At 52.5% G+C, this 27,857-nt stretch overlaps 1 protein-coding gene across 4 annotated transcripts in view; it reads right to left on the bottom strand.

Moving 5' to 3' along the window:
• AFAP1L2 (actin filament associated protein 1 like 2) overlaps nucleotides 1-19,831 on the bottom strand; it is a 99,605-nt gene extending 79,774 nt beyond the window's left edge. Inside the window, exons 1-2 of one of the 4 annotated variants that reach the window (XM_046027195.1) lie at nucleotides 19,255-19,831; nucleotides 13,708-13,761 (exon numbers count right to left, since the gene is read on the bottom strand). In XM_046027195.1, coding sequence (XP_045883151.1) covers nucleotides 13,708-13,761; nucleotides 19,255-19,270 — 70 coding nt within the window. In that variant the 5' untranslated portion in view covers nucleotides 19,271-19,831. Of the gene's footprint in view, nucleotides 1-13,707; nucleotides 13,762-18,876; nucleotides 18,897-19,254 lie in introns of those variants that run through there. The other 3 variants (XM_046027197.1, XM_046027196.1, XM_046027198.1) reach the window with 3 other exon arrangements.
• Between the last annotated feature and the right edge of the window lie 8,026 nt (nucleotides 19,832-27,857).

The raw sequence follows: 27,857 nt of genomic DNA on the forward strand, positions 1-27,857 counted from the left end.
GGGAACTGGCAGAAACCAAGTGAATGCCTACCCGAGTGCCCAGCATCCCACTGTGCACCCCAGGAGCTCTCAACTAGTGGACGGGACAAGACAGAAGCAGGAGAGACGGAGACCCACGTGTGTCAGCCCCGGGAAGTGCTGCCTGGGTCCCACGTGGAGTAAGAACAGCTGGGGCCAGATGTGATCGAAGCTGGCTTCCAGGATGAGGGGGTGGTGGATGGAGGCGGGTGTGCCGGGGAAGGGCGGAGGGAGAAAGAGGACACGTTCCCTGTTACAAGGAACAGCGCGAATCAAGGCCTGGCTGGGCTAGCAGGAAGCACACTAGGGAGGCAGAACACCTGGAACGCCAGCTCCAGAAAAGAGGAAAGCTCCCTTTCAGGCACATTGAGGCTGGGGCTCTCCTAGAGAGAGCTGAGCACCAGCTGTGAGCAGTGTCCGGGAACCCTCCTCCCCACCCCAAAGGAGTACACCAAGGTGGCTGGACTGCAGCCTGTAGACTCACACCCCACTGAACATCACATTAAACATGGTTTCATGTCCAGGATGGAGATCATGTCGTGATCGATCAGGCCAGACCAGGCGGCAGAACGTGATCAAGCCGTGGGTTGGGTTTGGATCCCACCACATGGCTGTGAACTTGTGCTTGCGCTGCCTCCAGCCTCACCGTTTGGCTTCGATTTCCTCCATCCACAGAAGAAGGATAATAGTATTTACTGCTGGATGCCTGCCTCCCCGCCCCCGTGCCCAGTCCCGATTCTGCAGGCCTGGAAGAAGATGAAAGTGTCCGATAGAAAAGCTTTGGGAAGCCCTTTATGAACCTTCTCAGCTTGATCTAGCTCAGGGGAACAAGTCTTTGCGTTCCAGGGGACTTCTCCTCCAGGAAGCAATGCCAAGAATGTCACCGAGAGATTCTAGGAGGCCTTTCCAATCAGAACCCTCCCAGGTATTTGGCCACCCCCGGGGAGGCTACAGGTGCCTGGTGAAGGGTGAGAGTCGGTTCTGCGGGTTCACACCACCATCCCTCCAGAGTCTCTAGGGATTGAGCGAGATGGGGAGAATGAATGCCCAAGGAGGGATGCCACCACCCAGCCTGGGCACACGGTCACAGTCAAAGGCTGGCAGTGAGGCTGGCCCTTGGCTTAGGGCCAAACCCACCTTCTGGGAGAAACAATTTCCTACTCAGTAGCTGTGTGACAGTGACATCCAAAGGCTCAAGCCCTCAGATGCCCCATGAAGACAAAGGCTGTCACAACGTTTCTAACACAGCTCACTGGGATATATGTACAGGTAAAAAACAGAACATACATTGAAAGAAAAAGTAAAAGGTAGGAGTATTTTTAATAATCATACTTGATTCTCAGTGATCCACTTGATATAAAGCAGACAGTGGCTGCGGACCAGGGAAGGTAAAGAAAGTCGGGATTGATGGGTTGGTGGGCAGGGGTCTCCCCCAAACAGAGGTAGTGCAGGAAGTTGGGAGAGGGAAGACAAGGACATCCCAAGCAGCCCAGCCCTCATCAGGCAGCAGCTGCCAGGAGACTGGGGCTTCTTGGGGCCCAGGGCCAGGCTCATCCCCATAGCCAGGCTGGGGAGGAGCAGCGTGGGAGGAGTCACCGAGCAACAAGTCCTCTCTGAGCCGATGTTCTCGTGGGGCTGCCACAGGAGTCCAGGCCATGTGGGCACTAGTCCTGGGACGCAGATGGCTTAGCCTCTGCCACATCTTGGGGTGAGCACCCTGGCAGGGAAGGACCCACTGCCCGCAGGAGAGAGACAAAGTGACCAGCCCGTCCCAATCTCTTCTGGAGACTCACTTCAGTTGACCGTGATCCCGCACCTAATTGCTCATCTCATCAGCCAAACTCAAACATGATTCCACCCAGCGCTGGGTTTCCATGACCGATGGAGCCTGCCTTCCAGCCGCGAAGACCCCCAGATTGAAAACTGGAGCAAACAGCCATGCCTCGGAAAGCACCACAGACTTCCCTTGGTCTGCAATGCAATTCCCAACCCGACACTGAAACAATCACCTTGTACACGTGTTCAGTGCTTTCCAGCATTCAAAACACTCATATGTATAGCTTTCCACGGCTCCTCCACAAGCTGGGCACATGAGTAGAGCGGCGACTGTTCTAGATGGGATGGCTGGGGAAACAGAGGACTTGTAAGGCACAGTGTTCTCACACTGATGGGTTCAGAAACAGGAAACAGCCCCTCACAAAAGCACTTCCCCTCCCCATGCAGCCTTAAAGGTGGTATTATTGGAAGCAAAGGTTTCAGGCAGGGGCGCCTGGGTGGCTCAGTGTGTTAAGCCTCTGCTTTTGGCTCAGGTCATGAACTCAGGGTCCTGGGATCGAGCCCCAGGTCGGGGTCTCTGCTCAGCGGGGACCCTGCTTCCCCCTCTCTTTCTGCCTGCCTCTCTGCCTACTCGTGATCTCTCTCTCTGTGTCAAATGAATAAAAAAAAAAAAACAACTTAAAAAAAAAAAAAGGTTTCAGGCATCAGAAAGGAACATGGCGGATCCGCGGCAAAGTCAGTGTCTTGTTTCACCACCACCTACCACGAGTCACCAGCACCGGCGCTCTGACTGTGTGTGCCACCTACCGCGAAGTCAAAGATTTCACTCCATCCCTACACACCTCCCAGGAAATGGGTAATGAGCCCCTTTCAGATGAAGGAACAGACACTCAGAAATAGCTAGTCATTGCCCAAGGTCCCAGGAATCCACGCTGGCTGTGAACGAGTTCGGCACAAACGCTGCAATTTTCAACCTGATATTCCCTCCAGCGTGAACAGTGAGGGAGTGAGTGCCCCTTGGAGAAGCAATGCGGAGACACGGGTGGTTCAGAAGTTCCTCCCTGGCTTTACCTGGGGGAAAGATGATGGTCCCACATCACTCAGGGATCTCACGCCATTGTCCTATACCCGCCACCCAGGAGTCGCAGCTCCGTGGGCTCACTCCACGCCCGATCTCACCCTCCGAACCCCCTTCAGTGAAGTGTGGGAAACTGCAACAGGCCTGTACCGCGTCCACCTCTTCAAAAAAGATGAAGGAGAATATTCTTTTAGGATGCACTTGGGTTTTTCCTGTGGACAAAAGACCGTTTAGAATGCAAAGTAGTCCACATGCTAATAACCTAGCCATTTGGAAGAGGCCAAGGTCACTGGCTGGGTGCTTGGGAAGCGAAATGTCCCTGCGTGGAAAGTGCTCTGCAAATAAGACCCAAGCTCCAGGCACAGCTCTCCTACCACATCTCTCTCCACCCTCCCCACAGCTGACCAAGCTCTGCTCCTGCCCCTTCCCAGCCACACCCACCCCATTCTAGCACACGCTGGCTTTACCTTTGCGCTTGCCAGTCCCAGGGCCTGGAACTCCCAACCCTGGTTCTCCAGCCAGCAGGCTCCTCCTCTTCATTAAGGTCTCAACTCCAATGTCATCTCCTCAGACACACTCTTCCTGAGCACCTGGCTACCACAGGGAGCTCCCCTGGAATTCCTCTCATGATATGCTATGTTTTTCGTGATACTTACAACTATCTGAAATTGTCCTTTTTTAAAACTGTATTTGCTGGGCTGGCTGGGTGGCTTAGTCGGTTAAGCATCTGCCTTCAGCTCAGGTCATGATCTGAGGGTCATGGGATCGAGTCCCGCAACAGGTTCCTTGCTCAGCAGAGAGCCTGCTTCTCCCTCTGCCTACCCAAACCCCCTCCACCTCTGGCTTGTGCGTGCTCTCTTTGACAAATAAAAAATAAAACCTTAAAAAACAAAACAAAACAACTGTATTTGCTTACTTGTGGTCTGCCTCCCTCTTCTGGAATGGAAACTCCGTGAGAACAGAAGCCACATTAATCGCGCACCCAGCTTGATCTCAACACCAAGACAAGACCTGATACATATTGAAGCTCAAGAAGATACCAATTTCGTGAACACTTGGAAATTCTCCAATACCAAGGGGCTATATGTAAGGATGTGAGCAAGTTCACTGCAAAATCGCAGTCCTTTGAACTGGAAAGGACACTGGCGGGGATGCTGTAACTTCACAGAAGTGGAGATATTTATTGTTCCATCACTCAGGTGTCAACATTCCAGTGGACCCAGGAATTGGGAACACAGATCCAGAGATGTGGGGCAGAAAATGAACATCGTCAGCCAAAAGACAGGTGGGATAAAGAACAGCGAGAAGAAATAGGTCCCTAAGTGACTTCAGTGCATGAGAAAGAACAGTGGGGAAATTGTCAAGCCAGCAGAACCAACCTCAGGGTTTTTTCCATTTCTGAAAGCATTTAGTTCCTGGCTTTACCAATGAGCTGCCCACCTGCTGAGCCACATGGGGAAAGAGTTGGCTCTTCCAGCCATGCTGATAAGACCCGGGCAGCTCCAGGTCCTATCCTGGCCCAGGAGCTTCCCAGAGCACACCACTGGGCAAAGCAAAGGCAGGGGATGCTCTCCTTGGTCCAAATGGCTCTTTACTGCCTGAAGCCCTGAATCTCAAAAAGACAAGAACAAAACAACACACACACACACACACACACACACACACACACACACACACACACACCCCTCCAGAAAACTATTATCTTAAGTAGAAATAGAGATGGAACAAGCAATGTCAGGGGCCGTCTCTGTCCAGATCACACAGACCCGGGGGCAGGAGAGGCATTTCATCTTCTTCGGATGCGCCTGTTTGGAGAGAATAGTCATCTCCTGGATGGAGGGGAGCAAAAGTGAACTGCTGCATGGAGTCTAATGACTTCACTTCCAGTCAGGCCCTGGCAAAATCCAATTCCAAAGCAATCTACTCAATCTGATAACTGTTGGCCATAAGCTCCTGGCTGTGACCTGCCCTTAGCAGTGTGGACCCAAAAAGGACCCCGGTGCTCAGAGTAGCTGGAGACAACTGAAAAATACTCAACTCTTAGAAGCCAACTCTACCAACCCATGCTTATCCAAGGGTGAGGTAGAAGAATCCCCTGCCCTCATGACAATGGCAGGTTGCTCATGACCACTACAGCTCTGACTAAAGGTAAGCCTTGGAATCCGATGGAAGGGTGGTCTGTTATAACCACCTCAGCGGCAAAGGGTCTTGAACAGTCTAGCAATGAATAAATAAGGAAAATGACCTCCCTTTTGACTCCTCCCCATGGGGTGGGTATGGGGGGAGGTAAGAAGCTCCCGTTCCCTCTTTCCACAGAAACTTCATGAGCTTCTGGTGTTGCCCTTATTATGCCACATTCTGCTTCAAGTCAGATTTGTGATTGGCTTCCAGTATCCACAACACACCCTAAGCAAACTCTTACAAATTCCCCTTTGCCCCTATATCCCATTTTTCGCTCCCCAAGATGAACTTTCTAATAGGTACCTTTTTGTGTGTATGTGTTCCTGCTTCATGGGTCCGCTATAGGAATTGTTAATGGCCGTAAATGTCACTGTCAGATGTCCTACCCTGATTCTTACCTTTCACTTGGCACTAGGTCTTCAAGGACCGTCTACGGGGCTGGATGGATAGCTAACCCACTGCTTCTGCTGGTGGGTGATTCACTCAGATGGGCGCCCACCATCATCGTTCACCTGTCCACCTGTCCCCAGAGATGCCAAGGCGGCTTCCCATTCTCGACCACCACGAAGAATGCTGCAAAGATCATCTCCGAACCCATTCTGTGCAGACTCGGGCAGAAATTTCCACATGTTCTGAGAATACTAGGTAGACTTCAGCCTCTCTCTCTCCAGTCAGTCTGCTGGGCGGTCATTTTGGTTGGTTTGTCTCTGCTGACTAAAGGAGTCCCGTGCTTCTTCAGATGCCCATTAACTTTGTGAAGACTCCTTCACTTGTAATCTCCCATTCATATCCTTTACTTGTTTGTATTTCTTCTGCAATTTCTGCCTTGTTCGGGTTGATTTGCAGGAATCCCTTGTCTGTTCTAAAAGTTAATCCTTGGAGGGTTTTGGATAACCATAAAGCTCTCTCTTCTTTTTGCTGGCTGCATTAACTCTGTCCAGGATGTCCATTAGTGAGCAGAAGCCCTAACTTCCATACAATCAAACTCAGAAAACTTGAGGATGACAACCACTTCTCAATCCCACAATGCCAATTTCTTGAACACTCATAACACTCATGAGGTTAGGTGCTATGGACAAAAAGAAGAATAATGGCTTTGACCCTCCCAGAGTTTACAGCCTCCTAGGAATATAGATGTTCCATCAACTACAACGTGGACACAATGACCATGGCCATGGAGGGTTGTGTCAGGTGCAGTGAGGAGTTAAAGGTCCGGGCTGAGTCAGCCTTGACAGATAAGCTTAGCAGGCAGCTCCAAGGAGAGGACATCCAGGCCAATAGAACAGCATACACATAGACACAGTCTGCAAAACCACAAGTAATCCAGTATGGCTAAGACATACAGCAAAGTGCGGAATGACTACAGAGGCTAGAACAAACAGGAAACAGCCATGCAGAGAAGGAGCTCAGATTTTCTCCAGGGCAACAGAGGGGACAGCACCGCTCTCTCTCTTGCTCTCTCTCTCTCTCCCCACAGCCACTGGCAAGGTGCCTTAGACACCACCTGCACTCAAAGAAGAGGGCCTGGTTCAGGGGCCTTAAGAAATCTTGGCTCACCTTAGCTACAGTGGCAATGTACTGAAATCTCAGAGAAACCCAAAGACAGAACATTCTAGAAAGACAAGGGTTTGTGAGCATCCAAATTAAACGACCAAGGCGGATACAAGACATCCCCTGGACAGGTCTGGGCTGTCCTGAATGAAATGAGGCCTTCCCTTCCTGGCCTCAGCTGGGAGCTGTTCCTGCCGCTGCTCTTGCCTTGATGAAAGTTCTCAGCCACAAAATTCCCCAACTGCCAAGTGTGCTTGTGCCGGAAATGTACCGAATAAAATCATTAGTGACACAGCGGAATCTTACCCAAGACCCCACCGGGATCTCTGCCAGCCAGCTGTTTCCTCTTGAATCTAAACCATTTTCACACTCAATGATGGTAAATTTTTTAAGGGGAGAGAAAGCCATTTGTAGAGAATTTTTTGTTACAAGACACGTGACTGCCTTTATTTTTTCCAGCCAGGGAAGGAATCCATATGAACGAACACACGGCCGCCAAGTACGAAAGCAAGAAGGGGTCTGCGCAATGCAGCGAGGGGTTAAAGGCTTCTAGGGGTCAAGCTGTCAAGGCTGAGTGAGCCTTGACAAACAAGCTTGGAGCCTGGAAGTCACTCCACCCCAACAGAACAGTCTCTTGGCACTCTTACTTGCTCTCTCCCAGCTGCCTCAGCCTCCCCAGGGCAGAAAAATAAATCTTGTTGTTAGACAGCAATCTTACCCTTGGAGGGCATTAATAGCTTTAGGAAATTTCAAGAAAATGGAGCTGATTGTCACCTGACACCTCTCTCCTCTGACCTGAGTATACACATACAAACACACACACACACACACACACACACACACACACACGTGTGTCCCACTCATGTCTGATGGGGGTGAAGAGAAGACTCTTAGCAGCCTCTTCCCCCTTCACCACAGCCCCACCAGCTACGTAGGTTTAGGGCTGCAAGAATGCCAGGAGGGGAGGAAGCCAGACCCCCAGATCAGGGTCCCCTACAGCCCTCCAACCCACCGCAGGCGTTTTCCAACACAATCTCTGAGACCACTGTTGCTTGGAGAGGACTCCCCACTCTGTTGCCGTGGAGAGGGAGAAAGTCAAGTGCCCAAAGCCATCTCCACACTCTGGTGGCCCCCCCTTGCTGAGGATGAGAGGCACCCCACCTGTCAGCTGCCCCGCGGGCCTTAGGAGCTGGGCTGAGCTGGAGAACCAAGGCTGAATGTGACCTGAGCGCACACTCTGGCCCTGATTCTCACATGCAGAGAGCGTGGGCCACTGGTCTGTGCTTCTGTGAACATCCGTGTGCCTCCCTGCAAACCTGGGCACACCGGGGACTCCCCCTTGGGGTCATAGAAACCAAAATGCACACACCAAGATATCCACCAGGGAACTCGAGTCCCAAAGCCTCCTTCAGTCCAAGGGGAGACCTGGAGGGTGAGACCCGGGGAGGGAGTCATGCTTCAGAAGGATCCCAAAAGCAGCAGACTACATTCTCCCTCTGAGAACAAAACGGCTCCCCCCCTCCCCTTTGAGGGAACCGGGAGTGACACCTGGATCCCATAACCCTCGGTGGCTTGCTCTCAGCCCGAATGGTTTACAATGACACACACCAAACCACCCGCAGACGGGCGGGAGATGGACGCCTGCCCACCGAGAAGCCAGGAGGTCAATGGGAAAAAATTATTTTCGTCAGTGTTGAGCCTTCATGTTTGGACCTTTTATCCAAACCGTGGCAGTGTTCTCATGCTCCCTCTGTGCGGATGCTCACCGCCAGGGAGCCTGGGGTGGCGCGGGGACGAGCCCCCACCCCTAGGAGGTTAGCAGGTCACAGGGCTGTTTGAGGACCCGCGCAGCGAGGCTAATGATGCTCTTTCCTAGGAATCCGAGTCACTGTGATATGACCCGCACGGGGCCAGCCGGGATGGCCGGCGAGGTCCCAGGGTGAGCCAATGGCGTGGACCAGGAGGCTTGGAGAAGGCGGCCTCCTTTGCGTCAGGCCATATGGAACGACATTTTCTAGGGCCTGAGGAAACACCAGGGGCTATGCTGAACAGAGCTTCACTCTGGCCCCTCTGCCAGGAGGGAATGAGATGCTCCTTTGGCTGAAAACAGGGCCCGCTTTCCCCACCCTGACTCTGAGGTCATCGGCTCCCCCTGGGGAAGCCTAGGATTCTAGCCATGGCTACTAGAAATGAAAGCCTGACAGTACTAGAGACCTGGGGTCAAGGGGGGGTGGCGGGAGAGGACTCGCTCTTTCTGGGTCTTTCTGGCCTTGGGTTCTCAGGGGGATTCCCTTTTCTAAACTCAAGACTCAGGAGACCTGAATATCAGATGTGGCAGGAAAAAAAAAAGAAAGTGGTAGAAAATCAAGAGGGGAGAATGAGGGAAAGAAAGGCGAGCAGGGAGGGAGGGGGGAGCGAGAGAGGGGGGACTCTGCATGCACAGCAGCAGAAGTGAGTCTGTGTGCGGGGCCCCAGAGGGGGCTGGGAGCACCTCAGGCTTGCATTTGCCTGGGATGGTTCTGTCATGAACCCGACTCACTCTGCCACAGGCTCACTCTGAGGGCATCTGTGATGCTGCGAACTTGAACCGGAGATGGGCTCCCACAGTCCCCAGTGGGCCACGAGCCTCCGCCAGCTCAAGCACCTGCCGCAGCCGCTCTGTCAGGAGATCCCAGAGAGCTCCAGACACCAGGCGCCATCACGGGGCGGCCATGTTGCCGCCGTACAGACAACTGTACGAGACCGTCCTACACCCGGATGCTTGGCCACCATTTCCGTAGTACGACTGCGGGGACCCCATCTCTAAAGCACGCTAGAAAAGGCACACAATCCAACTCTCCCAGGACCATCATGGACCGGCCGCACTGCACTGGGCATCCGAGTGGCGGGTGTGTGAGGCCGTCTGACGCTTGCCACTTCAGCCCAAGATCTGCCATGTGCCCAGCCTTTAATTCCCTCCACTTGTGCTAGAGGGGAAGCTGCAAAAGGCCAGCCAGTGCAAAGGGCGGTAGGGTGGTGACCATCTCAAGCTCATGAGGAGCCTGGGATTGTAACCCGGAATGTATCCACCCCTACCGGACCCAAGACCATAAAGATGAAGAGAAGATGTCCCAAGCAAAGTCACCACCCAATAGGTCCCAGTCCTGATATCAGGGGTGCCAAGCACCCTCGCAGAGTTCCTTCCCAAAGGACCATATTTGAATTTTAGTAAATCAGCTCAATATGTTCCAGGGCCATGGGTATTAAATAAAAGAAGTCAGTGAAATCTCCAAACAATAAGCTCATTCAACACAATCTCTTTTTCTCCCCCCAGCTGGGGACTTGAATACAGTCAACATGAATAAATCCTGTTGTGTAAAAACTGGGGGAGAAAAAAAAAAAGCGGGTGGAGGATGGAAGGAAATGGCAGGGCTCCCACTCGCTGGTCTAACAGGGAGGCTAAGATCATCCTCACAACCCAAAAGGATGCCAGCGTGCTGGCGCAGCCCTGGGGAGGGGGCGGCAACCTCTGCAGTCCAGGTAAGGAATTATCTCGAATTTCCCCCACCCAGCCTTCCTAGCTTCTCCTCTGCAGCCTTCCCATTCTTTTTTTTTTTTTAAGATTTTATTTATTTATTTGACAGAGAGAAATCACAAGAGAGGCAGGCAGAGAGAGAGGAAGGGAAGCAGGCTCTACGCTGAGCAGAGAGCCCGATGCGGGACTCGATCCCAGGACCCTGAGATCATGACCTGAGCCGAAGGCAGCGGCTTAACCCACTGAGCCAACCAGGCGCCCCCAAACCGGCCTTTTTGAGTGACTAGTGACTTAGATATATTTGTAAGAAGAGTTGCACATGGGAAACTCTCCTACGTAACTCATGGGTGAATGTGATCTAAGCCCAGATTGTTCTCATGGATGGAAGCTCCACAGCCTTTCAACACGCTGTATTTAAGAAAGATGGGAAGCCACAGGTTCAGCTCCCCAGGGTGTAGACCCAGACACAGTGTATCTAAAGAACAAGCCAGGGGCGCCTGGGTGGCTCAGTGGGTTAAAGCCTCTGCCTTTCGCTCAGGTCATGGTCCCAGGGTCCTGGGATCGAGCCCCGCGTCGGGCTCTCTGCTTGGCGGGGAGCCTGCTTCCTCCTCTCTCTCTCTCTGCCTGCCTCTCTCCCTACTTGTGATCTCTATCTGTCAAATAAATAAATAAAATCTTTAAAAAAAAAAAATAAAGAACAAGCCAATTCATCATGGGTTTTGGTTAAATAAACAAACAAAAAATGGAAACCACCAAGGTCTTCGGACTCCATTAGGACCATTAGAGTGATACTCCTCCATTCTTGTGGAATGCCCCATCCCATCTTCTGGACCGGTGCCACAAGGGCTGGCGATGCTGCCCTCGACTGGGAGACTTTCCCTGTCTGGAACCAAGAGGACGAATCCCTTACATCATACGGAACTAGGTGCGTTATTTTGCTAAATCATGGGTTCTCCCTGCCTCAAAATCATTAACTAGCATAGACAAGCAGGACTTCCAAAAAACAAAAAGTCAGCCAGGAAGTAATTATGGTGCAGACTTGGGTACTCAATTCCAATTCAACGACTTCATTGGTGAGGGAGGGGGGGAAAAAAAAAGACTTGCAGGAAGGCTGCCAGATTCAACACATTAGATCCATGTGTGTAGCGGCGGAGTTCCCAGGGTGGGAGCCTGGAGCGAATGCTTCACAATTCCATGACCCTCTTGGGTTCATCTGCTGCCTGGGTTTTATGACAATGGTTTTTCCTTCTCTCTAAACAGAGGGACAGCTTCTACCCTCACATGTCTGGGCCTCATGGCCAAGCCTCCTGCATTCAGGATGCTGTCAAGCAGTCAATCTTTTTGTTTCCTACCAAAATTCTACACTCCCTTCTGCGGTCCCCCCAGATCACTGCCGACAGGAAAACACAGAGCCCTCAGATTCTAGTTACAACCTGGGATGGCCAATGGGACACTCAACAGATCTTTCATTTTAAGCCACGGCACTCCAAACTGCTAGGGTTTGTCTTACTTATGTTTAAGATTTTGTTTGCTTTAGAGAGAGAGAGAGAATGTGTGCCTATGCAACTAGGGAGGAGAAACAGAGGGAGAGGGACAAGCAGACTCCCCAATGAGGAGCGGCGTGGGGCTTGATCTCACGACTCTGAGATCGTGACCTGAGCTGAAATCAAGAGTCAAGACACTTAACCAACTGAGCCACCCAGGTGCCCCACAAGGGTTTGTTTTAAAGTCCGTTTCCTGGAGGTATAATTTACACATGGCGGAGGGGACGGGGAATGCCCAGCACATTACACACGAGTTTTCACAAACACCTGGAACTGTGGGGCCAATTCCACCATCGAGATCTGAGCCATAAAGATTTCAGTCATTCCCAAAACGTCCCACATACCTCCTTGTGGTCAGCCCCTTCCCTCAGCCCTGGCAGTGACAGGCTGGTTTTCTCTCCCTCTAATTTTGCCTTCTCCAGAAGGCTGCGTACATGGAATCCCACAGTGCGAAGATTTTCGAGCTTCGCTTCTCTCACTTAGCACATGCGGATGGACCTTAGGTACAGACTGTTGGTTTTCAAGCTTGGGACTTGTACTTTCTTGCCAAGGACATGAAATGATTGGCTGTAGCTCATCTTTGCTATGGAGGAACCAAATTCTTGATTTCGGGCCTTTTAATAAAAAGCAGAGGCCTGGGAACAGGGTGACCTCCCAGCTTCACCTGCCCAGAACTATGGGATTTCCTGGGATTTGGGGCTATCAGGGGCAAAACCAGGGAAGTCCTAGACAAACCAGGATAGTTGGTCACTCTCCTGGGGACAGCCACCTCCGAGGGCAGGGCTGCACATGTGCCCTGCTCAGATGACCGGCAGGATGCTCGCTCTGAGCTAACAGCCGACTGTCCTCCCTCGGTCTCGTCGCCAGCAGAAGGCCAACGTGCGATCCGCTGGGGCTGGGCCCTGGCACAGAGCTCACGCTCCAACAGGCCTGCAGCTGTCTCTGAAGGCCCCGGGAGGGGCTCAAGGAAATGAGAGGAGCACTCAGGGGTGTGTTGAGAAAACAGCAGAGCAGGGCTCCCGTTGGTGCCGGTGCCTACTCCAGGCCTCCCTGGTAGGGGACGCGCACAGACACGGAGCATGAAGGTGCTCTGGGCTCATTCTGGTTTTGCTCCTGTCCGGTTTAATGCGCCCAGGGGAAGGCATGAAGGTGCTCTGGGCTCATTCTGGTTTTGCTCCTGTCCGGTTTAATGCGCCCAGGGGAAGGCATGAAGGTGCTCTGGGCTCATTCTGGTTTTGCTCCTGTCCGGTTTAATGCGCCCAGGGGAAGGCCAGCTCCTACTTTTCTATACCTTCTCCTCGCTCCTCCCTCCCAGTGGGGTTTCCCATTTGGAGACTAACTAGGGAGAAGGTGAGAGCCAGGAAATAGAAAATGAATATAAGCAGCTTGAAGTTCTTGTTAGAATTAAAGGGTTTCTCCTATATAAACTTACCAAGACATCAAAGAAAAGTCAGGCAAGGCCACAATACAAGGCTTGAAAATGAGCAGTTCTGTGCCCACGTCCTTTCCAGCTGACTCGGGAGAGATACAGAGAGGCTAGTTTACCTGAGAACAGGCAGAGCTTCCCCAACTCTGAGCTCCCAATAGCTTGGAAAAGCATGCGATGGGCATGGCTGGGGCCCAAATTAACAGAGGATCGCCCCTCAGTACACACACAAGAAGGCGGGAACTGGTGGGGTCACAACCACGTCCTAGAGGCCTCGGCTGGCCGCTCCCTGGATTAGTGTAACACTGCCCCTTCTCCAGTAGCTCTGAGCATTTATTCCACCAAGCAGCCTGTGAGGCAGGTTAGTAATCATTATCCTCACTTGTACAGGTGAGGAAACAAGGCCCAGAGAGATTAAGTGACTTGCCCAAGGTCGCACAGCGAGTTAGTGGCAAAGGCCAGATTAGAAGCCTGAGCCCCAGAGCGCCCAGGCCAGCGCCCAGCTCCATAAGATCCCTTAGCCCTCGGGCCAGAGCTTGGGCAGGGCCAGGTCTGCACCCTCGGGAGCCCTGGAGGCCAGGGGAGCTGCTGCAGAGAGCACAGGCAAGCTCATACTCACAAGCAGAAACCTGCAGGATCCTTCTCTGTACCACCAGACAGCAACACCCCTGTGCTGGAACAGACAGAAATAAGGCTCAAGTCGGGAAAGCCAAGGGCCACAGCTGTGGACTTGTCTCTACTCATGAGATGGGGCTTTGAGAGTTTGCTTCCTTTCCTTCTGGGAACCAGGTCTGCTCTTGCGAGCCGAGCATCAGAGAATATGAGCTCCCATTGCCTGGAATCATTCACTCACTCATGCCCCAGTTATGCCCCGGGGGACCCAGGTGCTGGTGGTGCACCAGGGGCTGAAGGGGAGGGACACTGGGAGGAGAGAGACAAGATTTTGGTCTTGAAGGGATTCGACGTAACGGAGGAAACAGACATATAAGACAATGTGACATTAATTCAACAGATATTTTTGCTGAGTACCTATGATGTACCAGGCGTGGATGAGGTTGTACCTCAAGTAGCACAGGAACACAGAGGGAATCAGGGGAGGCTTCATAGAAGAGGAGGCATGTGGACTAGGTCCTGAAGATTGAGCAGAGTTTCACTGGGCAGCGAGTCCCTTCGTGGCTCGAGGAACACAGAGAAGGAAGTGGTCTGGAATTGCTTTGAGTACTTCTTTCTAAATAAACCCTTGCTCTTAGTAGAACAGGAATCCAGCCCTTCAGAAACTCAGTTCTCAGGGACGTGGCATCCGGTTTGACCTTGAGCTGTTGCTTCATCTCTTCGGACCTCAGCTGACTTGTCTGTCAAGTGGGACTGAACAATCCCGTGTTTCGGAGGGTGGCTCTGGCCTTCACTAGTGATCTCTGGAGACGTGTTCACACAGAAGTCCTTGAGAAACAAATTCCTCACATGGCCAATGGCAGTCTCTTTCCCACTGTCTGCTGCTCTTGGCTCTCGCCAGGAAACTGGTTTTATTTATAAGAATCACAACCCTAAACTGACCTTTGTTGGGCTATCCACATTCCCTCACTCGTTTCCCTCTCTTCGAGAACATTCTCCTCCAAAGATTCCGTAGTGACCACAGAGCACCCAGCATTGAAGAGTGCTTGGAAAGTCAGGATAGACCAACTCTGGAGGCTGTTTGCTAGATGGGGAAACTGAGGCCCCCAAAACTCAGTGATTCGTACCCGGAAACCGAAGGCCTGGGTCTCCCCGTTCCCAAGCCATTGCTTTTCTCATCATGCCACAACTGCCTTCTGCTTCTGCCCGGGCCTGGGCAGATGTGCCATTCTCCCTCAGCTTGGAGAAAGTCTCCCTTCCCCGAATGACAGAAGTCTTTAGAGAAATAATTCCCATCATTAAAAGGATTTGCGAGAAAACTGGCACAGCTTCCTCAGCTTTGAAGCTTTTTGGCCCCTCCTGGCCCTTTAATTGCGCTTGGCTCCAGCCCAGTTCCCAGAGCTCCTATCCCTTCAGAAGAGGGGAAGGCCCACAGCAGAATTCCCGCCATCACCCAGCCTGGCCCTTCAGCACCAGAGGGGACCCTCAGTGTTTGTTTCAGACCATTCCACCTCCAGTGCATCAAGGACTCCCACACAAAGAGCTTCAAAGTCAGAAGGCTCAGGGTCAAGTCCAAGCATGAGTAAACCCTGAACTTAGGATTGTGCAGCAACCTTTTGAGATGGTTCTGAAGAAGTGTTCTCACCGCCTTTAAAGCGTAGGATGACTTCAGGGGAATCTCAGTAGATTTCTGCAGGTATCAGAGATTTGGTTCTGGCACATCACAGAAGTACGGAGGGGTTATCAGTCTTACTCCCCCTTTGCTTTTAATTTCCCAGGTGAAGAAGGTGGATAAATGACTATGTATCTTTTCTCAGGGATTCTCAATTTGGGCTGCACATCAGAGCACCTGAAGACCTAAGCAGCACCCCTATACCAACTGAATCCGAAGGTCTTGAGTGGGGTCTACATATCCCTGTTTGCTTTAAGTCCCCTGATGGTTCCCACATGTGGCTAAGGTTACGGAGCACAGCCTGAGGTACAGTTTCAGTAGGGAAAAACCTGAGCTCCTAAGCACGGAAAACACGAAATCCGATGATTCCTCTGATATGAATATTATCAATCTGCCCATCTCTCTTGGTTGTTTTTGTTTTTGTTTTCCAGACCTTTCCTGACCACAGATCGCAGCCCTCCCAGTTGAGGCTTTCAGGAATTTTTACTGGCTCATCTCTACCTTGCAGTACCTTAGAGCAAAGTGCCCTCTCCTGGGAATGGGGTGATCTGACTCGGAAGCAAACAAGCGAAAACAGAAAAAGAATGATGACACCTTCGACCAATTACTGTGATCCAAATTAAAGTGAATAGCTCAACCCTGACTGCTCAGATCCAAGTGTGATGCAAATTCAGGAAGCTTCCGTGGGGACGGTCCAAGTGCAATCCACAGATAGTAGGTCAGTCACATTTGGCCCTGGACACACTCACCAGCTGGAAGAGCAGCAGGAACCAGAATCCTTGACCACATGGTGTGAGTTCAGCCAATGGGCACAGTGGTCCAAGGGCGCTCTTATGAGAGTCATAAATATGTGAACACCCAAGGATGGGAGCCTTTTCAAGGAACCCTGTAGATGCTGGCACTGCTTATACCACACCAAAGAGACGCACACACAAGAAATAGCAACCCCACCAACACTTTTTATGCGAACTCTTATAAAAACTCCATCTCTCTGGGAAGACACCCCTACATAGTCTCTCACCACCCTACCCCTTGCTTTCGCTTGAGAGAGCCATGGCTATCTAACAGAATGCCTTTGATGGGATGAGGGGAAAGTCTGGAAATGTTTCTACATTAGACAGAGGGTGATATTCCAACCACTCTAGCTCCAGAGCTCTCTTTACATGCCACTTAACAATGGAAAAATCAGTTCTGAGTCCAAAAAGAATCAGTAGTATTGGAAGATATACAGTATGTAACACCAGCTAGGGAACATGGAAGACAATTTCTCCTACGACAACTGCTTTATAAGACTTACAAATTTCAAAAAAAATTTTTTTTTGAGAACTTGAGCACAACAATGAGGCATTCTACCTATTTGGAAGAGCTCAAAATCGGGAATTTAGGAACATAGAATGGGGCATTTTGGTAACAAAATTTTAAAGTGACACAAATAAGAATTCTTCATTATAATTTTTGTATGTTCTAAAAGCCCAGGTAAATCTTGCTTTTCTGTTTTACTTTGTTGTTAAAAAGATACGTAGTCATTCCATAGTTATTTAATCTTACCTTAAAAACAGAGAGGGCTGCAACTCTGATGAGCAAGAGAAAACTGACAGATGCCAGTTACAGCTGCCTTGATTAATCATACTGGGCCCAGGTGCTTCATTTTGCACAGACCAACTTTTCAATTCAAAGAGAGTTCAAAACACAAGTCACTAGCTTCTCAAAAGAATGGGGACTTCTAAATTCCTGGGGTAGGGGGGGTCCCTAAATTCCACAGCTGAACCGTGTAGTTAGTAAACACCAGCATTCACTGGTGAGTCTTTGAAGACTCCCTCTCCAATCAAACAGGAAAAGATGAGTTGGATTAGCTTTTGCAACCCAGATAATTCTAAAATGTATCCACTTATCACTCTCTGATTTACTGCAAAATGATGAGGCAGATACATGTGTTACCAAAAACATAAACACTCTGAAATGGAAACTAAGTTTCCTTCAGTTGGCAAAAATCCCCTAACTGATATTCCAGGGCGGGAGGATTTTAAACTCCCAAGAGAAAAAGATAACTAAGAAGACTTTCTTAGGTCAAGGGCCAAAAGCTATTAATACAAAAAGCTTCTGATAATAATGGGCATTTAGAAAGAAGACCCCCCCATGTTATAATTTGCCCTCCCTTGGATTAATATGCTCCTTTAGAAAGCAGCTTTTACCCTGGCCCTTCAAACCAGAGCCAGAACTCCCTCACTTCCCAATTCAGAAAGGGCATCCCCTGAGTTCAGAGAGACCTCAGAGGCCACCACTTCCCACTCCAGTCCTGAATTCCTACCCCCCCCCCCACAGCCTCCGCCCCAGGGTCCCTCCCAAAGGGTGGAGGTGCAGGCAGAGTGGGAGAGGATAGCAAATTGCCATTTTTACCAGGCGAGGGGCTGTGGCTTCCTCAAGTGTCCGGAGACCACATAAGGGCGCATTCAGTCATCCCAGCACAAAACTGACATGATCTCAGCAGAATTTAGGATGAAAAGGAAAAAACAAACAAACAAACACTCTTTAGAAATGAGAGAGGCACTCTAGGGAGGGTTTAAAGAAAGAAACCAAAGGTTGCCAAGCAATTTAACCCTGTCCCCCCAATTCGGCTTCCGTGCTCTTGACAAAGACCCTTCCCTCTGCATGAAGTGCTGCCTAGAATGTAAATCGTTCGCCCTCACCTCCAACCAGGAGACCCAGATGAGAAAAAGCAGTGGGAAAAATCAACAGACACGACTCGTTTAGGGAACTCAAGCCGGTCCCAGAAGATTCCTTTAAGCCAGTCTCAGAAATGAGAAACCACTGGGAATGAGATTCCTTGGGAATCTGAGCATTCTCCTTTATTACCCTCTCCCAGGGGAAAATAAATATAGAAACAGTATTTCCTCTCGCAGGTTTGGCAGGGACGAGTCCAGGGCAAGGACGTGCAAAAGACTTTCCCGAAAGAGAAGGGGGTAGGGGGCGTCCGCAACAGCCCGCTTAAGGGGCCGCTCTTAAACGCTCTTTCCGAAAGATCTTTAATCCTTGGCTTCTAGACCCCGGCCCCGGGGTTCCCAGCACAGGCGCAAGCCGGGGAGCGGGTACGACCCGGGCCGGTCCGCCCACCAAGGTTGGGCCAGGATCCCCGCCCTCGGCCAAATCTAAAACTTGCTCCAGCTGCGCACGGAGCTGAGCCCTCGAGCCCGAACGCCTCAGCGCGCTCCACCTGCCGGGCATCCCCGTTCGGCCCCGGCCCTCCATTTCGCCCAGCCCCTGCCCGGGGATGCAAGAGCGAAGGACCCGCACAGAGACGGCTACCGGAGCGGCCGCCGGACTGGGGCAGCCCGACCCAGCGGGAGCGGAGCTGCGCGCCCACCCCACCGCCCAACTCAGCCTGGTCCCCGGGGCCCGCGGGCAGCCCTCCACTCCGACAGGCGCCGGGGCCCGACGACCCAACGACTTGCTCCTTTGCCCCCAAGCAGCGCAGCGCGGCGCGGCTCGGCGCGGTCCTGAACTCACTCAGGGCCTCCTTGGCTTCGGCATCTTTCTGGGGCGGCCGGGGCCTGAGAGGTGGTTCGCCAGGCGCACCCGCTCTCCTCTAACAGGTGGGAAGCCTCCCACGCCGACCCCCGCCCTCCGCGCCCGGGAGGGTCCGAGAGCCCGGGCCGTAGCGGCCACCTAGGAGCCCACTCGCCGGGCCCGCCGCGCCGTCGTCGCCCCGGTCTTCGGCCCAGCTCCGGGCCGGGCGGGCGCCGCCGGCTCCGCTCACCTGAGCCCAGACGCGACGCGACGCGAAGCGCCAGCAGTGCCGCCCCCGCCCGCCCCAGCCCTCCTGGTCCGCGCGATGCGGCCGCAGCGGCCGGTGCGTGCGCGCCGCGCCGGGACCCGCGCCCTCACCTTTGTACCGCTCCATCGGGGCCGCGGCGTGCGCTCCCCGCCGCTCGGCTCCCGCGCTGCGCTCTCGGCGCTCGGCTCCGCGCCCCGGCTGCCGCGCTGGCCCCTCCCCGTGAGGTCACGCTCGCCGCCGGACCTCCTGGCGCGCCGGCCGCGCCCGGGGCTCTCGGACCCCGTCCCCGCCCGGCGCGCCGCCCCCGCGGGGGAACTCCGCCGCCGAGCCCCGCGGCGCTCAGCTCCGTGCGCGTCCCGGGCCCTGCCGCCCGCCCGCGGCCGCCTGGCGGCTCCTTCTCCTCCGGGACCCGGGGGCGGCGGGAGGGCGGGAGACGCGGCTGTGCCCGAACCCGGGGGGAGGTTCTGGCGAGGGGCGGGCTCGGGCGGGAAGAGAGCCGCTCTTCCAACCGCCGGGCTGCAAACCCACTGCCCGGAGGAGGAGACTGAGGTCGAACCCGGGAGGCAGAGGCGGGCCTAGAGCGCCTGGCTCCCGCCTCCCGGCGCGCTAATGCCTTGGCTTCCCCGAGAGGCGACAGGGCGATGAAGGTGGGGACACCCGAGCCCTTTCCCCGCGCCTGCCCGCGTTCCTTGGGAATCGCTCCGACCCTGCAGCAACCGCTCTGGGCAGTCGTCGCGCCGCCGGTCGCAACACACACATCAGAGCTTCTGAAAATGTCTGCTTGCTGCCCTCTCCGGGGACCCGCGGTCCCGGGGAGCCGTTGTTCTAGGCTCTCGTGCGGAGTCGAATTCCTAGAGCCGTCTGGACAAGTCCGGGAGCACCTGACCGCCCCAGGGGTGGCATCTGCTTCGTAGGAGCTCGCTCACTCGTTTCTAACTCCACCCCGCGCCGGGACACTGAGCGCCACACTTCTGTCCTTTACCTTTTGCCGTCTGTCTGTCCCTCCAGTCTCGCAACCTCATCCGCCCCCAAAGGAGATCCAAGTTTTCCTCTAAACTTCCTGACTTTCACTTCAAAATCTCAATCATGGTTCCTGCAGGATGCCTGGGTTTTTCAGCACGTCCCCTACCCCCTGCCTTTCTTGAAGGAACATTAAGGAAGATTTGTGGTTGGAATTTTCTAAGAGATTTCTTCATTCTTCTCGGAACAGCCGAGTTAGTTCTGATTTTTGGAGACCTTCTGCCCCCAGCAGTCTTAGAAATATTTTTCTTAGTCGTACTAGCAGCTAACCTCCGTGCAGTCCTCCCTGCACGCCGGCCTGGCGCTTAGGGCTTCGGCAGGCACGGCCTTTCTTTTTCCCAGTCATCTTGTGAGGCAGGGATTATTACTATGATTTCTGTCATGTAGTTGAAGAAACCAAAGTTTACAGAGATTAGGCAACTTGCCCAAAGTCACACAGCGAAAAGCCACAGCAACAAAGCAAAAACAGAAACAGAGCAGGCTTCCAGATATTTGCTCACAAAGCTTTGCCGACACTCACAGCCAGGCTGTCTGTTACCAGCTTGTGGAGCACAGGGACAGGGGAACAGGGTAAACGCAGTCAGGCGGGTGCTCTGATCAAAGCACAAGGGACTCTGGGACCCCCAGGGGAGGTGGCTCCACCAGCCCAGGAAGCCTTGTCAGTCCTCGGAGGAGGAGGTGGCTGAGTGAGTCTTACGAGTTGAGATGGAGCTAGTGAGGGGACAGGAGAGGTAGTGTGAGGGCAGCCTTCCAGGCAGAAAGGACAGCGGGGCCAGAGGCAGGGAAGTGAGCTACTTCAGGATCACAACTCTTTGTCACCAATGCCACAAGGGCAGAGCCAGGAGTGGAAAACAGTGAGGCTAGGTAGGTGGGTGCAAAGCCCGCTTGAGGCCCCAAAAGACTGAGTGATCTGAAAACCAAAGGACTGGGCAGCCCTGAAAAGTGACGGTGCCCCGGTCCCCTGGGGGCGTGAGTGGGAGGCGGAGTGTGGGAGGCAGTTGCTCTAGTGTGGGGAGAAGTCTCTGGGGCCACAGAAAGCTGGCTGAGGTGGAGAAGACCACGGGCAGAAATATGCAGGGAGTGTGATGCCAGGGTTTTGCGTCTGAGCACAGAGTGGGAGGGGGAAAGAAGAGCCGAGATGGGCCGGAGTGGTGGGTGGAGAGTGTCACCTCCCGCACTCGGTCAGCCCTCAGATACTACCTGAGGCCCTGGTAGGGGCCAGGGGCTGCCAGGCACTGCATAGAGCCTGCAAGGTGCGCAAGGGACTCTCAAGGGACAGCTGTTGGGACTGGGGGTGGGAGGACACCAGCAGGACGAAAGATGAGCGGCTAAGTTGGATGCAGAAATAGCGGGCTGGGGTCGAAAGCAGCCAAGGGCCCCTGGTGCCGCCAGGCAAGTTAGAGCCCTGGGTCTGCGTCCTCAACTTCACCCGTTATTTTACTTAATTCTCTCAGCTGCTCTTCCAGGTGGGCTGGGCTCTTGGGGATCCAAGAAATAGGAGAAGTGGAGGTTGAGGCAGGAACACAAACATTCCAGGGAACCATAGGTCGGGTAGTATGCTCAGCGGCCCTCCTGCAAGCTGGATGGGGAACCTGGTCAGGATGGAGGGTGCTTTTGCCCTTTTGTGTTTTTTTTCCCTCTCTCCCCTCCTCCTTTCCTTTCCTCCTCTTGCAAATGTCCCTCCGTGGTGCCTAGCCGCCAATCTCCAGTATCGACAGACTGGTGTCAGTGGGTCCCTGGTTTCCTTTCTAATGCTCAGGGAGAATCTGATTCTGTGGCTCTCGCTTCTGAAACCAGCCTCAAGTCCAAGTCCAGCAGCCGGCCACTCTTGACCAGATTCCAGCTCGAACAGTCAGCAGAGGCCAGCAAAGGAGGTTTCAGGTCCAGCCCCACTCGGCAGGGGTTTTGTTGGAAGTGACCTTCTCAGAGGGGCCCAGGGCTGGGCTGGCTCCGACTGAGGTCACTAAGAACAAAAGACAGGGATTAAACTATTCTCATCCTACTAATGAAGACACAAGTTAGGGGCCCGGCCCCAGTCACAAAGTCAAGTCATCTCTCTTCCGGAACTAAGACTCAAAAATCAGGTTTCCCCATTCTAAACCCCGTGTTTTGTCACACCCCTCAGTCTTTACCAGGGCTCTCATCGGACCGGGCTCTACCCCGGCAGGTCCTCTGGTGGCCATTTGTGCAGGCACTTCCCGTCACCCGGCCAGCTCTCTGCAGGCTGGGGGGCAGCTTGGTACCTCCATCAGGCACGCTCCCTCTCCCCTTTCCCCTCCTGGCTCCAGCCCTGTAATTACCTCTTCCCAAGTCCACTCCAGTTTATCGACGGAGCCTTGGCAAATCCCAGAGCCTCTAGACAAACACAAATCAATCAGAGACGTATGCAGAGTGAATTTAAAATGAGAATTCACTGCCATTTCCAAGAATGAAACCAAAATACTACTTAAAACCATCAATAGAAATCTCAGGCACTGCTTTCCCCTCTCTCCAAAACCCGGGGGCAGCCTTGGTTCCCTTGCAGCTTCCACGCCTGAGCACTCACATTCATACCCTCATTCATTGAGTGCCTTGCTCCAGGGTCAGAAGATCTAGTGTCCAACTCGTTCTCAACCCTCTAGATGCTCTAACTGACCCCAGCCTAGACCCACAGCGTCTGAGATGGACAGATGCAGACAGTCCTGAAACCAGATCGAGTGCCCCCACCCTGGAGTCTAGGTGGTGGGGGTTCCCACCGAGCTCAGCTAGGGTGGGGGTACACAGGGCCCTCTGAGCGTGTGGCTGAAGGACACACAACCAAACAGCACGAGGTTTCCTCAAGATTCTTGGCCGCAGAGACATTTCTTCAGCCACAAGGGGGCTTCTCCAGCTGATGCAGTGAGGAGGGGTGATGACTTGCCTTACAGAATTCATCCTGTTTAATTCTCGTTATGATGCAGACAGATACTTTTGTCCCCGCTTTCACACATGGAGAACTTGAGTAATTGCCCAAGGTCACCACCGGGCAAAGCCCAAGCCAGTCAGACTGGAGAGACATCTCTGACCTGACTTCCCCACCCAAGCTTTCTGTGGTAGTCATGTCTGATCACAAGCCATCCCAACCGCTATCCTGTACTTCATCCCTAGCCTCTCTGCATTTTTTTTTAAAAAAGATTTTATTTATTTATTTGACAGAGACACAGCAAGAGAGGGAAATACAAGCACAGGGAGTGGGAGAGGGAGAAGCAGGCTTCCCACTGAGCAGGGAGACCGTTGCTGGGGCTCGATCCCAGGACCCTGGGATCAAGACCTGAGCTGAAAGCAGACGCTTAATGACTGAGCCACAGGCACCCCAACCTAGCCACTCTTCAAAAGTCAGCTCAGAAGGCACCCACTTTGAGGACAGCTCCGCCCCCATCAGCCTCCACATTCCGCCCCCCCCCCAGCCCCACCCCAGCCCTGCTCTGTCTGTCCCTACTCATACTGTAGACCTTGGTATTGTATTGTGTTGATCCTCTCTTCCCGAGCTTGACACAGCAACCCCCACACAGGAGGTGCTCCATCATGCCTGCTGAATGAATTAATGAATGACTTTTCCATTTTTTCCCTCTTGGGGTTTCTGTGAAAAGTATCCCCCTCCACACACACACACAGGGACACACACACAATGTCTTCTCTGGTTCACACTGATGAGACAAATAATTAACAAAGAACGTATCAGATGTGGTTTGACATGGAGTGGGATGAAGCAGGTGGAAGGTACCATTTGAACCAAGCCTTGAAGGGAAGAATTAAATCTTTTTGGTTGCTGTTGCAATAAAATACCCATAAAATTGACCATTTTAACCATTTTTAAGAGTACAGCACAGTGACCTTAAGTACATTCATGTGATGCAGCAGTCACTGCCATCCATCTCAAGAACATTTCCATCATTCCGATCTGCAACACTTTCCATTAAATAATAAATCCCTGGGGCACCTGGGTGGCTCAGTCGGTTAAACATCTGCCTTTGGCTCAGGTTAACATCGCAGAGTCCTGGGATCGCTTCCCACCTTGGGCACCCTGTTCGACAGGGGGCCCTGCTTCTCCCTCTCCCTCTGCTTGCAACTCCCCCCTGCTTGTGCTCTCTCTGTTCGTGCACGCTCTCTCTCTCTCTCTCTCTCTCTCTCTTTAGGAAAAAATAAAATGGGGTGCCTTTGTGGCTCAGTGGGTTAAAGCCTCTGCCTTCAGCTCAGGTCATGATCCCAGGGTCCTGGGATCAAGCCCCGCATCGGGGTTTCTCCTCAGCGGGGAGCATGCTTCCTCCTCTCTCTCTCTCTGCCTACTTGTGATCTCTGTCTGTCAAATAAATAAATAAAATCTTTTTAAAAAAAATAAAGTAAAATAATAAATCCCTATCCCTACCACCCCCTGGTAACCACTATTCTCCTTTCTGTCTCTATGGGTTTGACTATTCCAGGTACTTCATATAAACGGAATTACATACAGTATTTGTCCTTTGGTGCATTTCACCAAGTGTAATGTCCGAGATTCATTCATGTTGTAGCTTGTATCAGAGTTCCATTCCTTAAGGCTGAATGATATTTCACTCTTTGTATATATCAAATTTTGTTTATCCATTCATCTATCGATGGACATTTGGGTTGTTTCTATCTTTTGGCTGCTCGGAATAATGCTGTTATGAACACTGATGTAGAAAAGCTGTTCAGGTCCCTGCTTTCAATTCTACCATCCCGTTTTCCAGATCGGCCACACCAGTTTACTTTCCCACCAGCAATGCACGAGGGCTCGTTTCTCCGCATTTTCTCCAACAATTATTATTTCCTATTTTTTATTTCTATCTCAGTGGGGATCTTTCCTTTTTTAAGACTCTGAGGTCAATATGGTATAAAGTGAACGTTTCTTAAATCTGAATGGCCGCTCCATGCGTGTGTTTGATATTATAGGACAAGGGCCGCTGGTGGGGGTCCGATCTTCTCAGTGTTACACTTGAGGAAACAGGGGTCTGGACTCTTGAAGATGGAAGAGTTCATCGAATACCCAGGTGACTGAACCTTCTGGCCAGCATGTTTGAAATACTCCAGAAAAACAACAACAATAACAATAAATATTTGGCTTCAAGAAAGAAAGCAAACGCTGACAGGAAAAGGAGTAGAGAGATGGAGGAGAGGAGAGCAAGGGAGCAGGTGGGGAGGGGCTCCTGGGTGACCCTCTGAGCTGGGCATTGCTCCAGAACCTACAGCAGGTGACAACAGGGAAAAGAAACATGGGCACCATTGACACGCCTCCTGGCCCAGCCGGCACAGCCAACGGTTATGGGTCTACAAACAGGGGTGAGGACGATCACTTTTAGCTGCACTTCTAGAAAAATTTCAGCCTTGAGAAACACCCCCGTCTATTCTGGTCAGTATTCCCCAGTGATTCAGCTCATGTAAAGAGGCTCTTTGTTCTTAGACATTTCTTTACAATACTCCTGTGAGGTAGAGTAAATGAAAGGTGACTCTCTAAAGACCTACATAATTGAAATCAAAGAGTCCGAGAAGGTCAGTTTGGGGGGTAGTGGATGTAAGACGCCTCCTTTCATGCAGGGAGGGCAGCGATTCCAGGAATGAGGACGCTTGTCCAGGTTGCACTGGGGGTCAAGAGCTCACAGCCCAGAGTCCAAGGCTCCTCCAGGTTCCCCTCCTGTGGCCTGAGTGTCCTGTCCCCTCTTTGGACCCTAGGACCATAGGTGGGCAGGGCTGCTGGGTTTCCTACTCTGTATGAAGGTTGTGCTCTCTTCTCAGATCTCTGTGGTGCTAGCTAGGTTCCCCCTTTGCTCTCCCACAGTAGGACGGCCCGCAGGCTGCTGCTGCTGCCCCACAACCCTCCATATGTTGGCGGGCCACCCTCATGACCAAGGATTGGCTCCCTCCTCCCCTTTCTCCCTTTCATCCTGAAATCCGACAGCTTAGTTAACCAGTAGGGGTCTCCAATTCTCTGTAGGGGCTTCTCTCCAGTCAGTTGGGGTTGGGGAGATGGAAAGGACAAGTTCCCCAGTCATCTTCCCACACAGAATTTCTGTAACTCAGGAGACACATGTATCCTTGTTCTGTCTTTTTCTTTCCCCATTTCCCTTTTGCTTTTGCCTAACATGTTGCCCAGCCCCCTTCCAGGCCCTTTGGCTCCCCTTTCCTGCCCCTTTCCTGCTATGATTCCGAATCCATCAATGCAGACTCTTTCCAGGCTGTTTGGAAACTTGGAATCAACTGCGAACCCAACTGTGTGACCTGATGTTAAGAATGCGGTAACCGGGAGCGATGCCAGCGCCTGCCCAGGGAGACCAGCGGTGGGTGGTTGGCATTGGTGCTCAAGCACAGTGTCTATCTGCTTCTCCTCAGGGCTCAGCTGCCTGTTCTCCCTGGGGAGTCCAACCCTGGGTCATCCCTCGCAAGTCACACAGAGCCACAGCAGTTTGCCAGAATTCTGGTGTCTGGGCAGTTGCCAGGGTCTTGATCTTGGATTCCCTTCCTTGATTGTCTTTGCTGACTTTTCTTGTGATTGCGAAGATCACTACTTCCCACACGAGGCTCGGGCAAAAATGCAGCTGGACCAGAACCGGCAGCCCCGCAGGTTCCTCGGAGTCCCCAGACAAGACCTTGGAGAGGAATCATTCATTCATGCCTGGAAACAGAGAGCACTTCCTGCCTTTCCCCTAGCACAATGCCCTCCCCCCACCTCCCTGAAGCTCCCCCGCCCCCAGCAGAGTGCTGGCTGGTCCTTCCCCTTCCAGACCCAACTCAGCAAGCTTCCTCCTGCAACCGGGCTTCCCAACGTGTCCTGAAAGTATTGAAGGATTGAGAGGATTCTCAAAATCCTGTAACACTTCCCCCTGAAATTCACCTCTTCTTCCATAACAGAAAAGAATGACCATCTTTTCAGGTCTTACCTCTCCAAACAGGCTCTAGGATCCTGTGAGCAGGAACTCAGGAAAGGTCCCTTCGTGGCCAGCCAGGACTCGCAACTCTCAGGTGTCTGGGTTTAGGGGTTTGTCGTGGGTCTGGGGACCCCGCTGCAGGCTGACAGCCACTCACACTGAGTCACCAGCTTCTTGCAGTAGAAGTAGAAGTAGAAGCCTGGAGACTGGTACTGAGCCACCAGCAAGTTGGGGGGGTGGTGCTCCCTGAAGCCTCTTGTGGCTGCCTGGGTGCCCCACCAGCCAGAGCAGTTCAGCCTCAGTCCTCCCTCCCGCCAGCTCTGGAGCTGGGTTTCAGACCACCACCGCCTCCTGGCTGCCATGCCTGCCTGGAACTTTTTCCAGCTCCCTCGTGCACTCTTCTTGGGTCCCTTTCAAGTGGTTAGATGGATGGAGTGGGATTTTATGTCTTTTTCCCCAGAGTCATTGACTGGGGGGAAAGGGTGGAAGTGGGAAGAAATTATTTAAGGATTGACCCAAACTTGCAGAAACAAGGTTTTTTAAAATTGAAATACGGTTGACATACGAGGTCATATGAGTTTCCGGTATACAATACAGTGATTGGACGAGTCTACACATGACTCACTGCTCCCCACGGTAAGGATAGCCACATACAGCATTATTACAACATCATGAACTCTCTTTGAAATAAGGGTTTCTTAGTATCAAAGGAAAAATGAAGCTCCTGCCCAAACAATTCCTGGCGCAGGTGGGAGCGAAGGGCGGGGCCATCTGGAAGACCCGGGGGCACCTTTGTA

This window comes from Meles meles, chromosome 13, assembly GCF_922984935.1.
Source record: "Meles meles chromosome 13, mMelMel3.1 paternal haplotype, whole genome shotgun sequence".
In the NCBI taxonomy this organism is placed as follows: Eukaryota; Metazoa; Chordata; class Mammalia; order Carnivora; family Mustelidae; genus Meles; species Meles meles.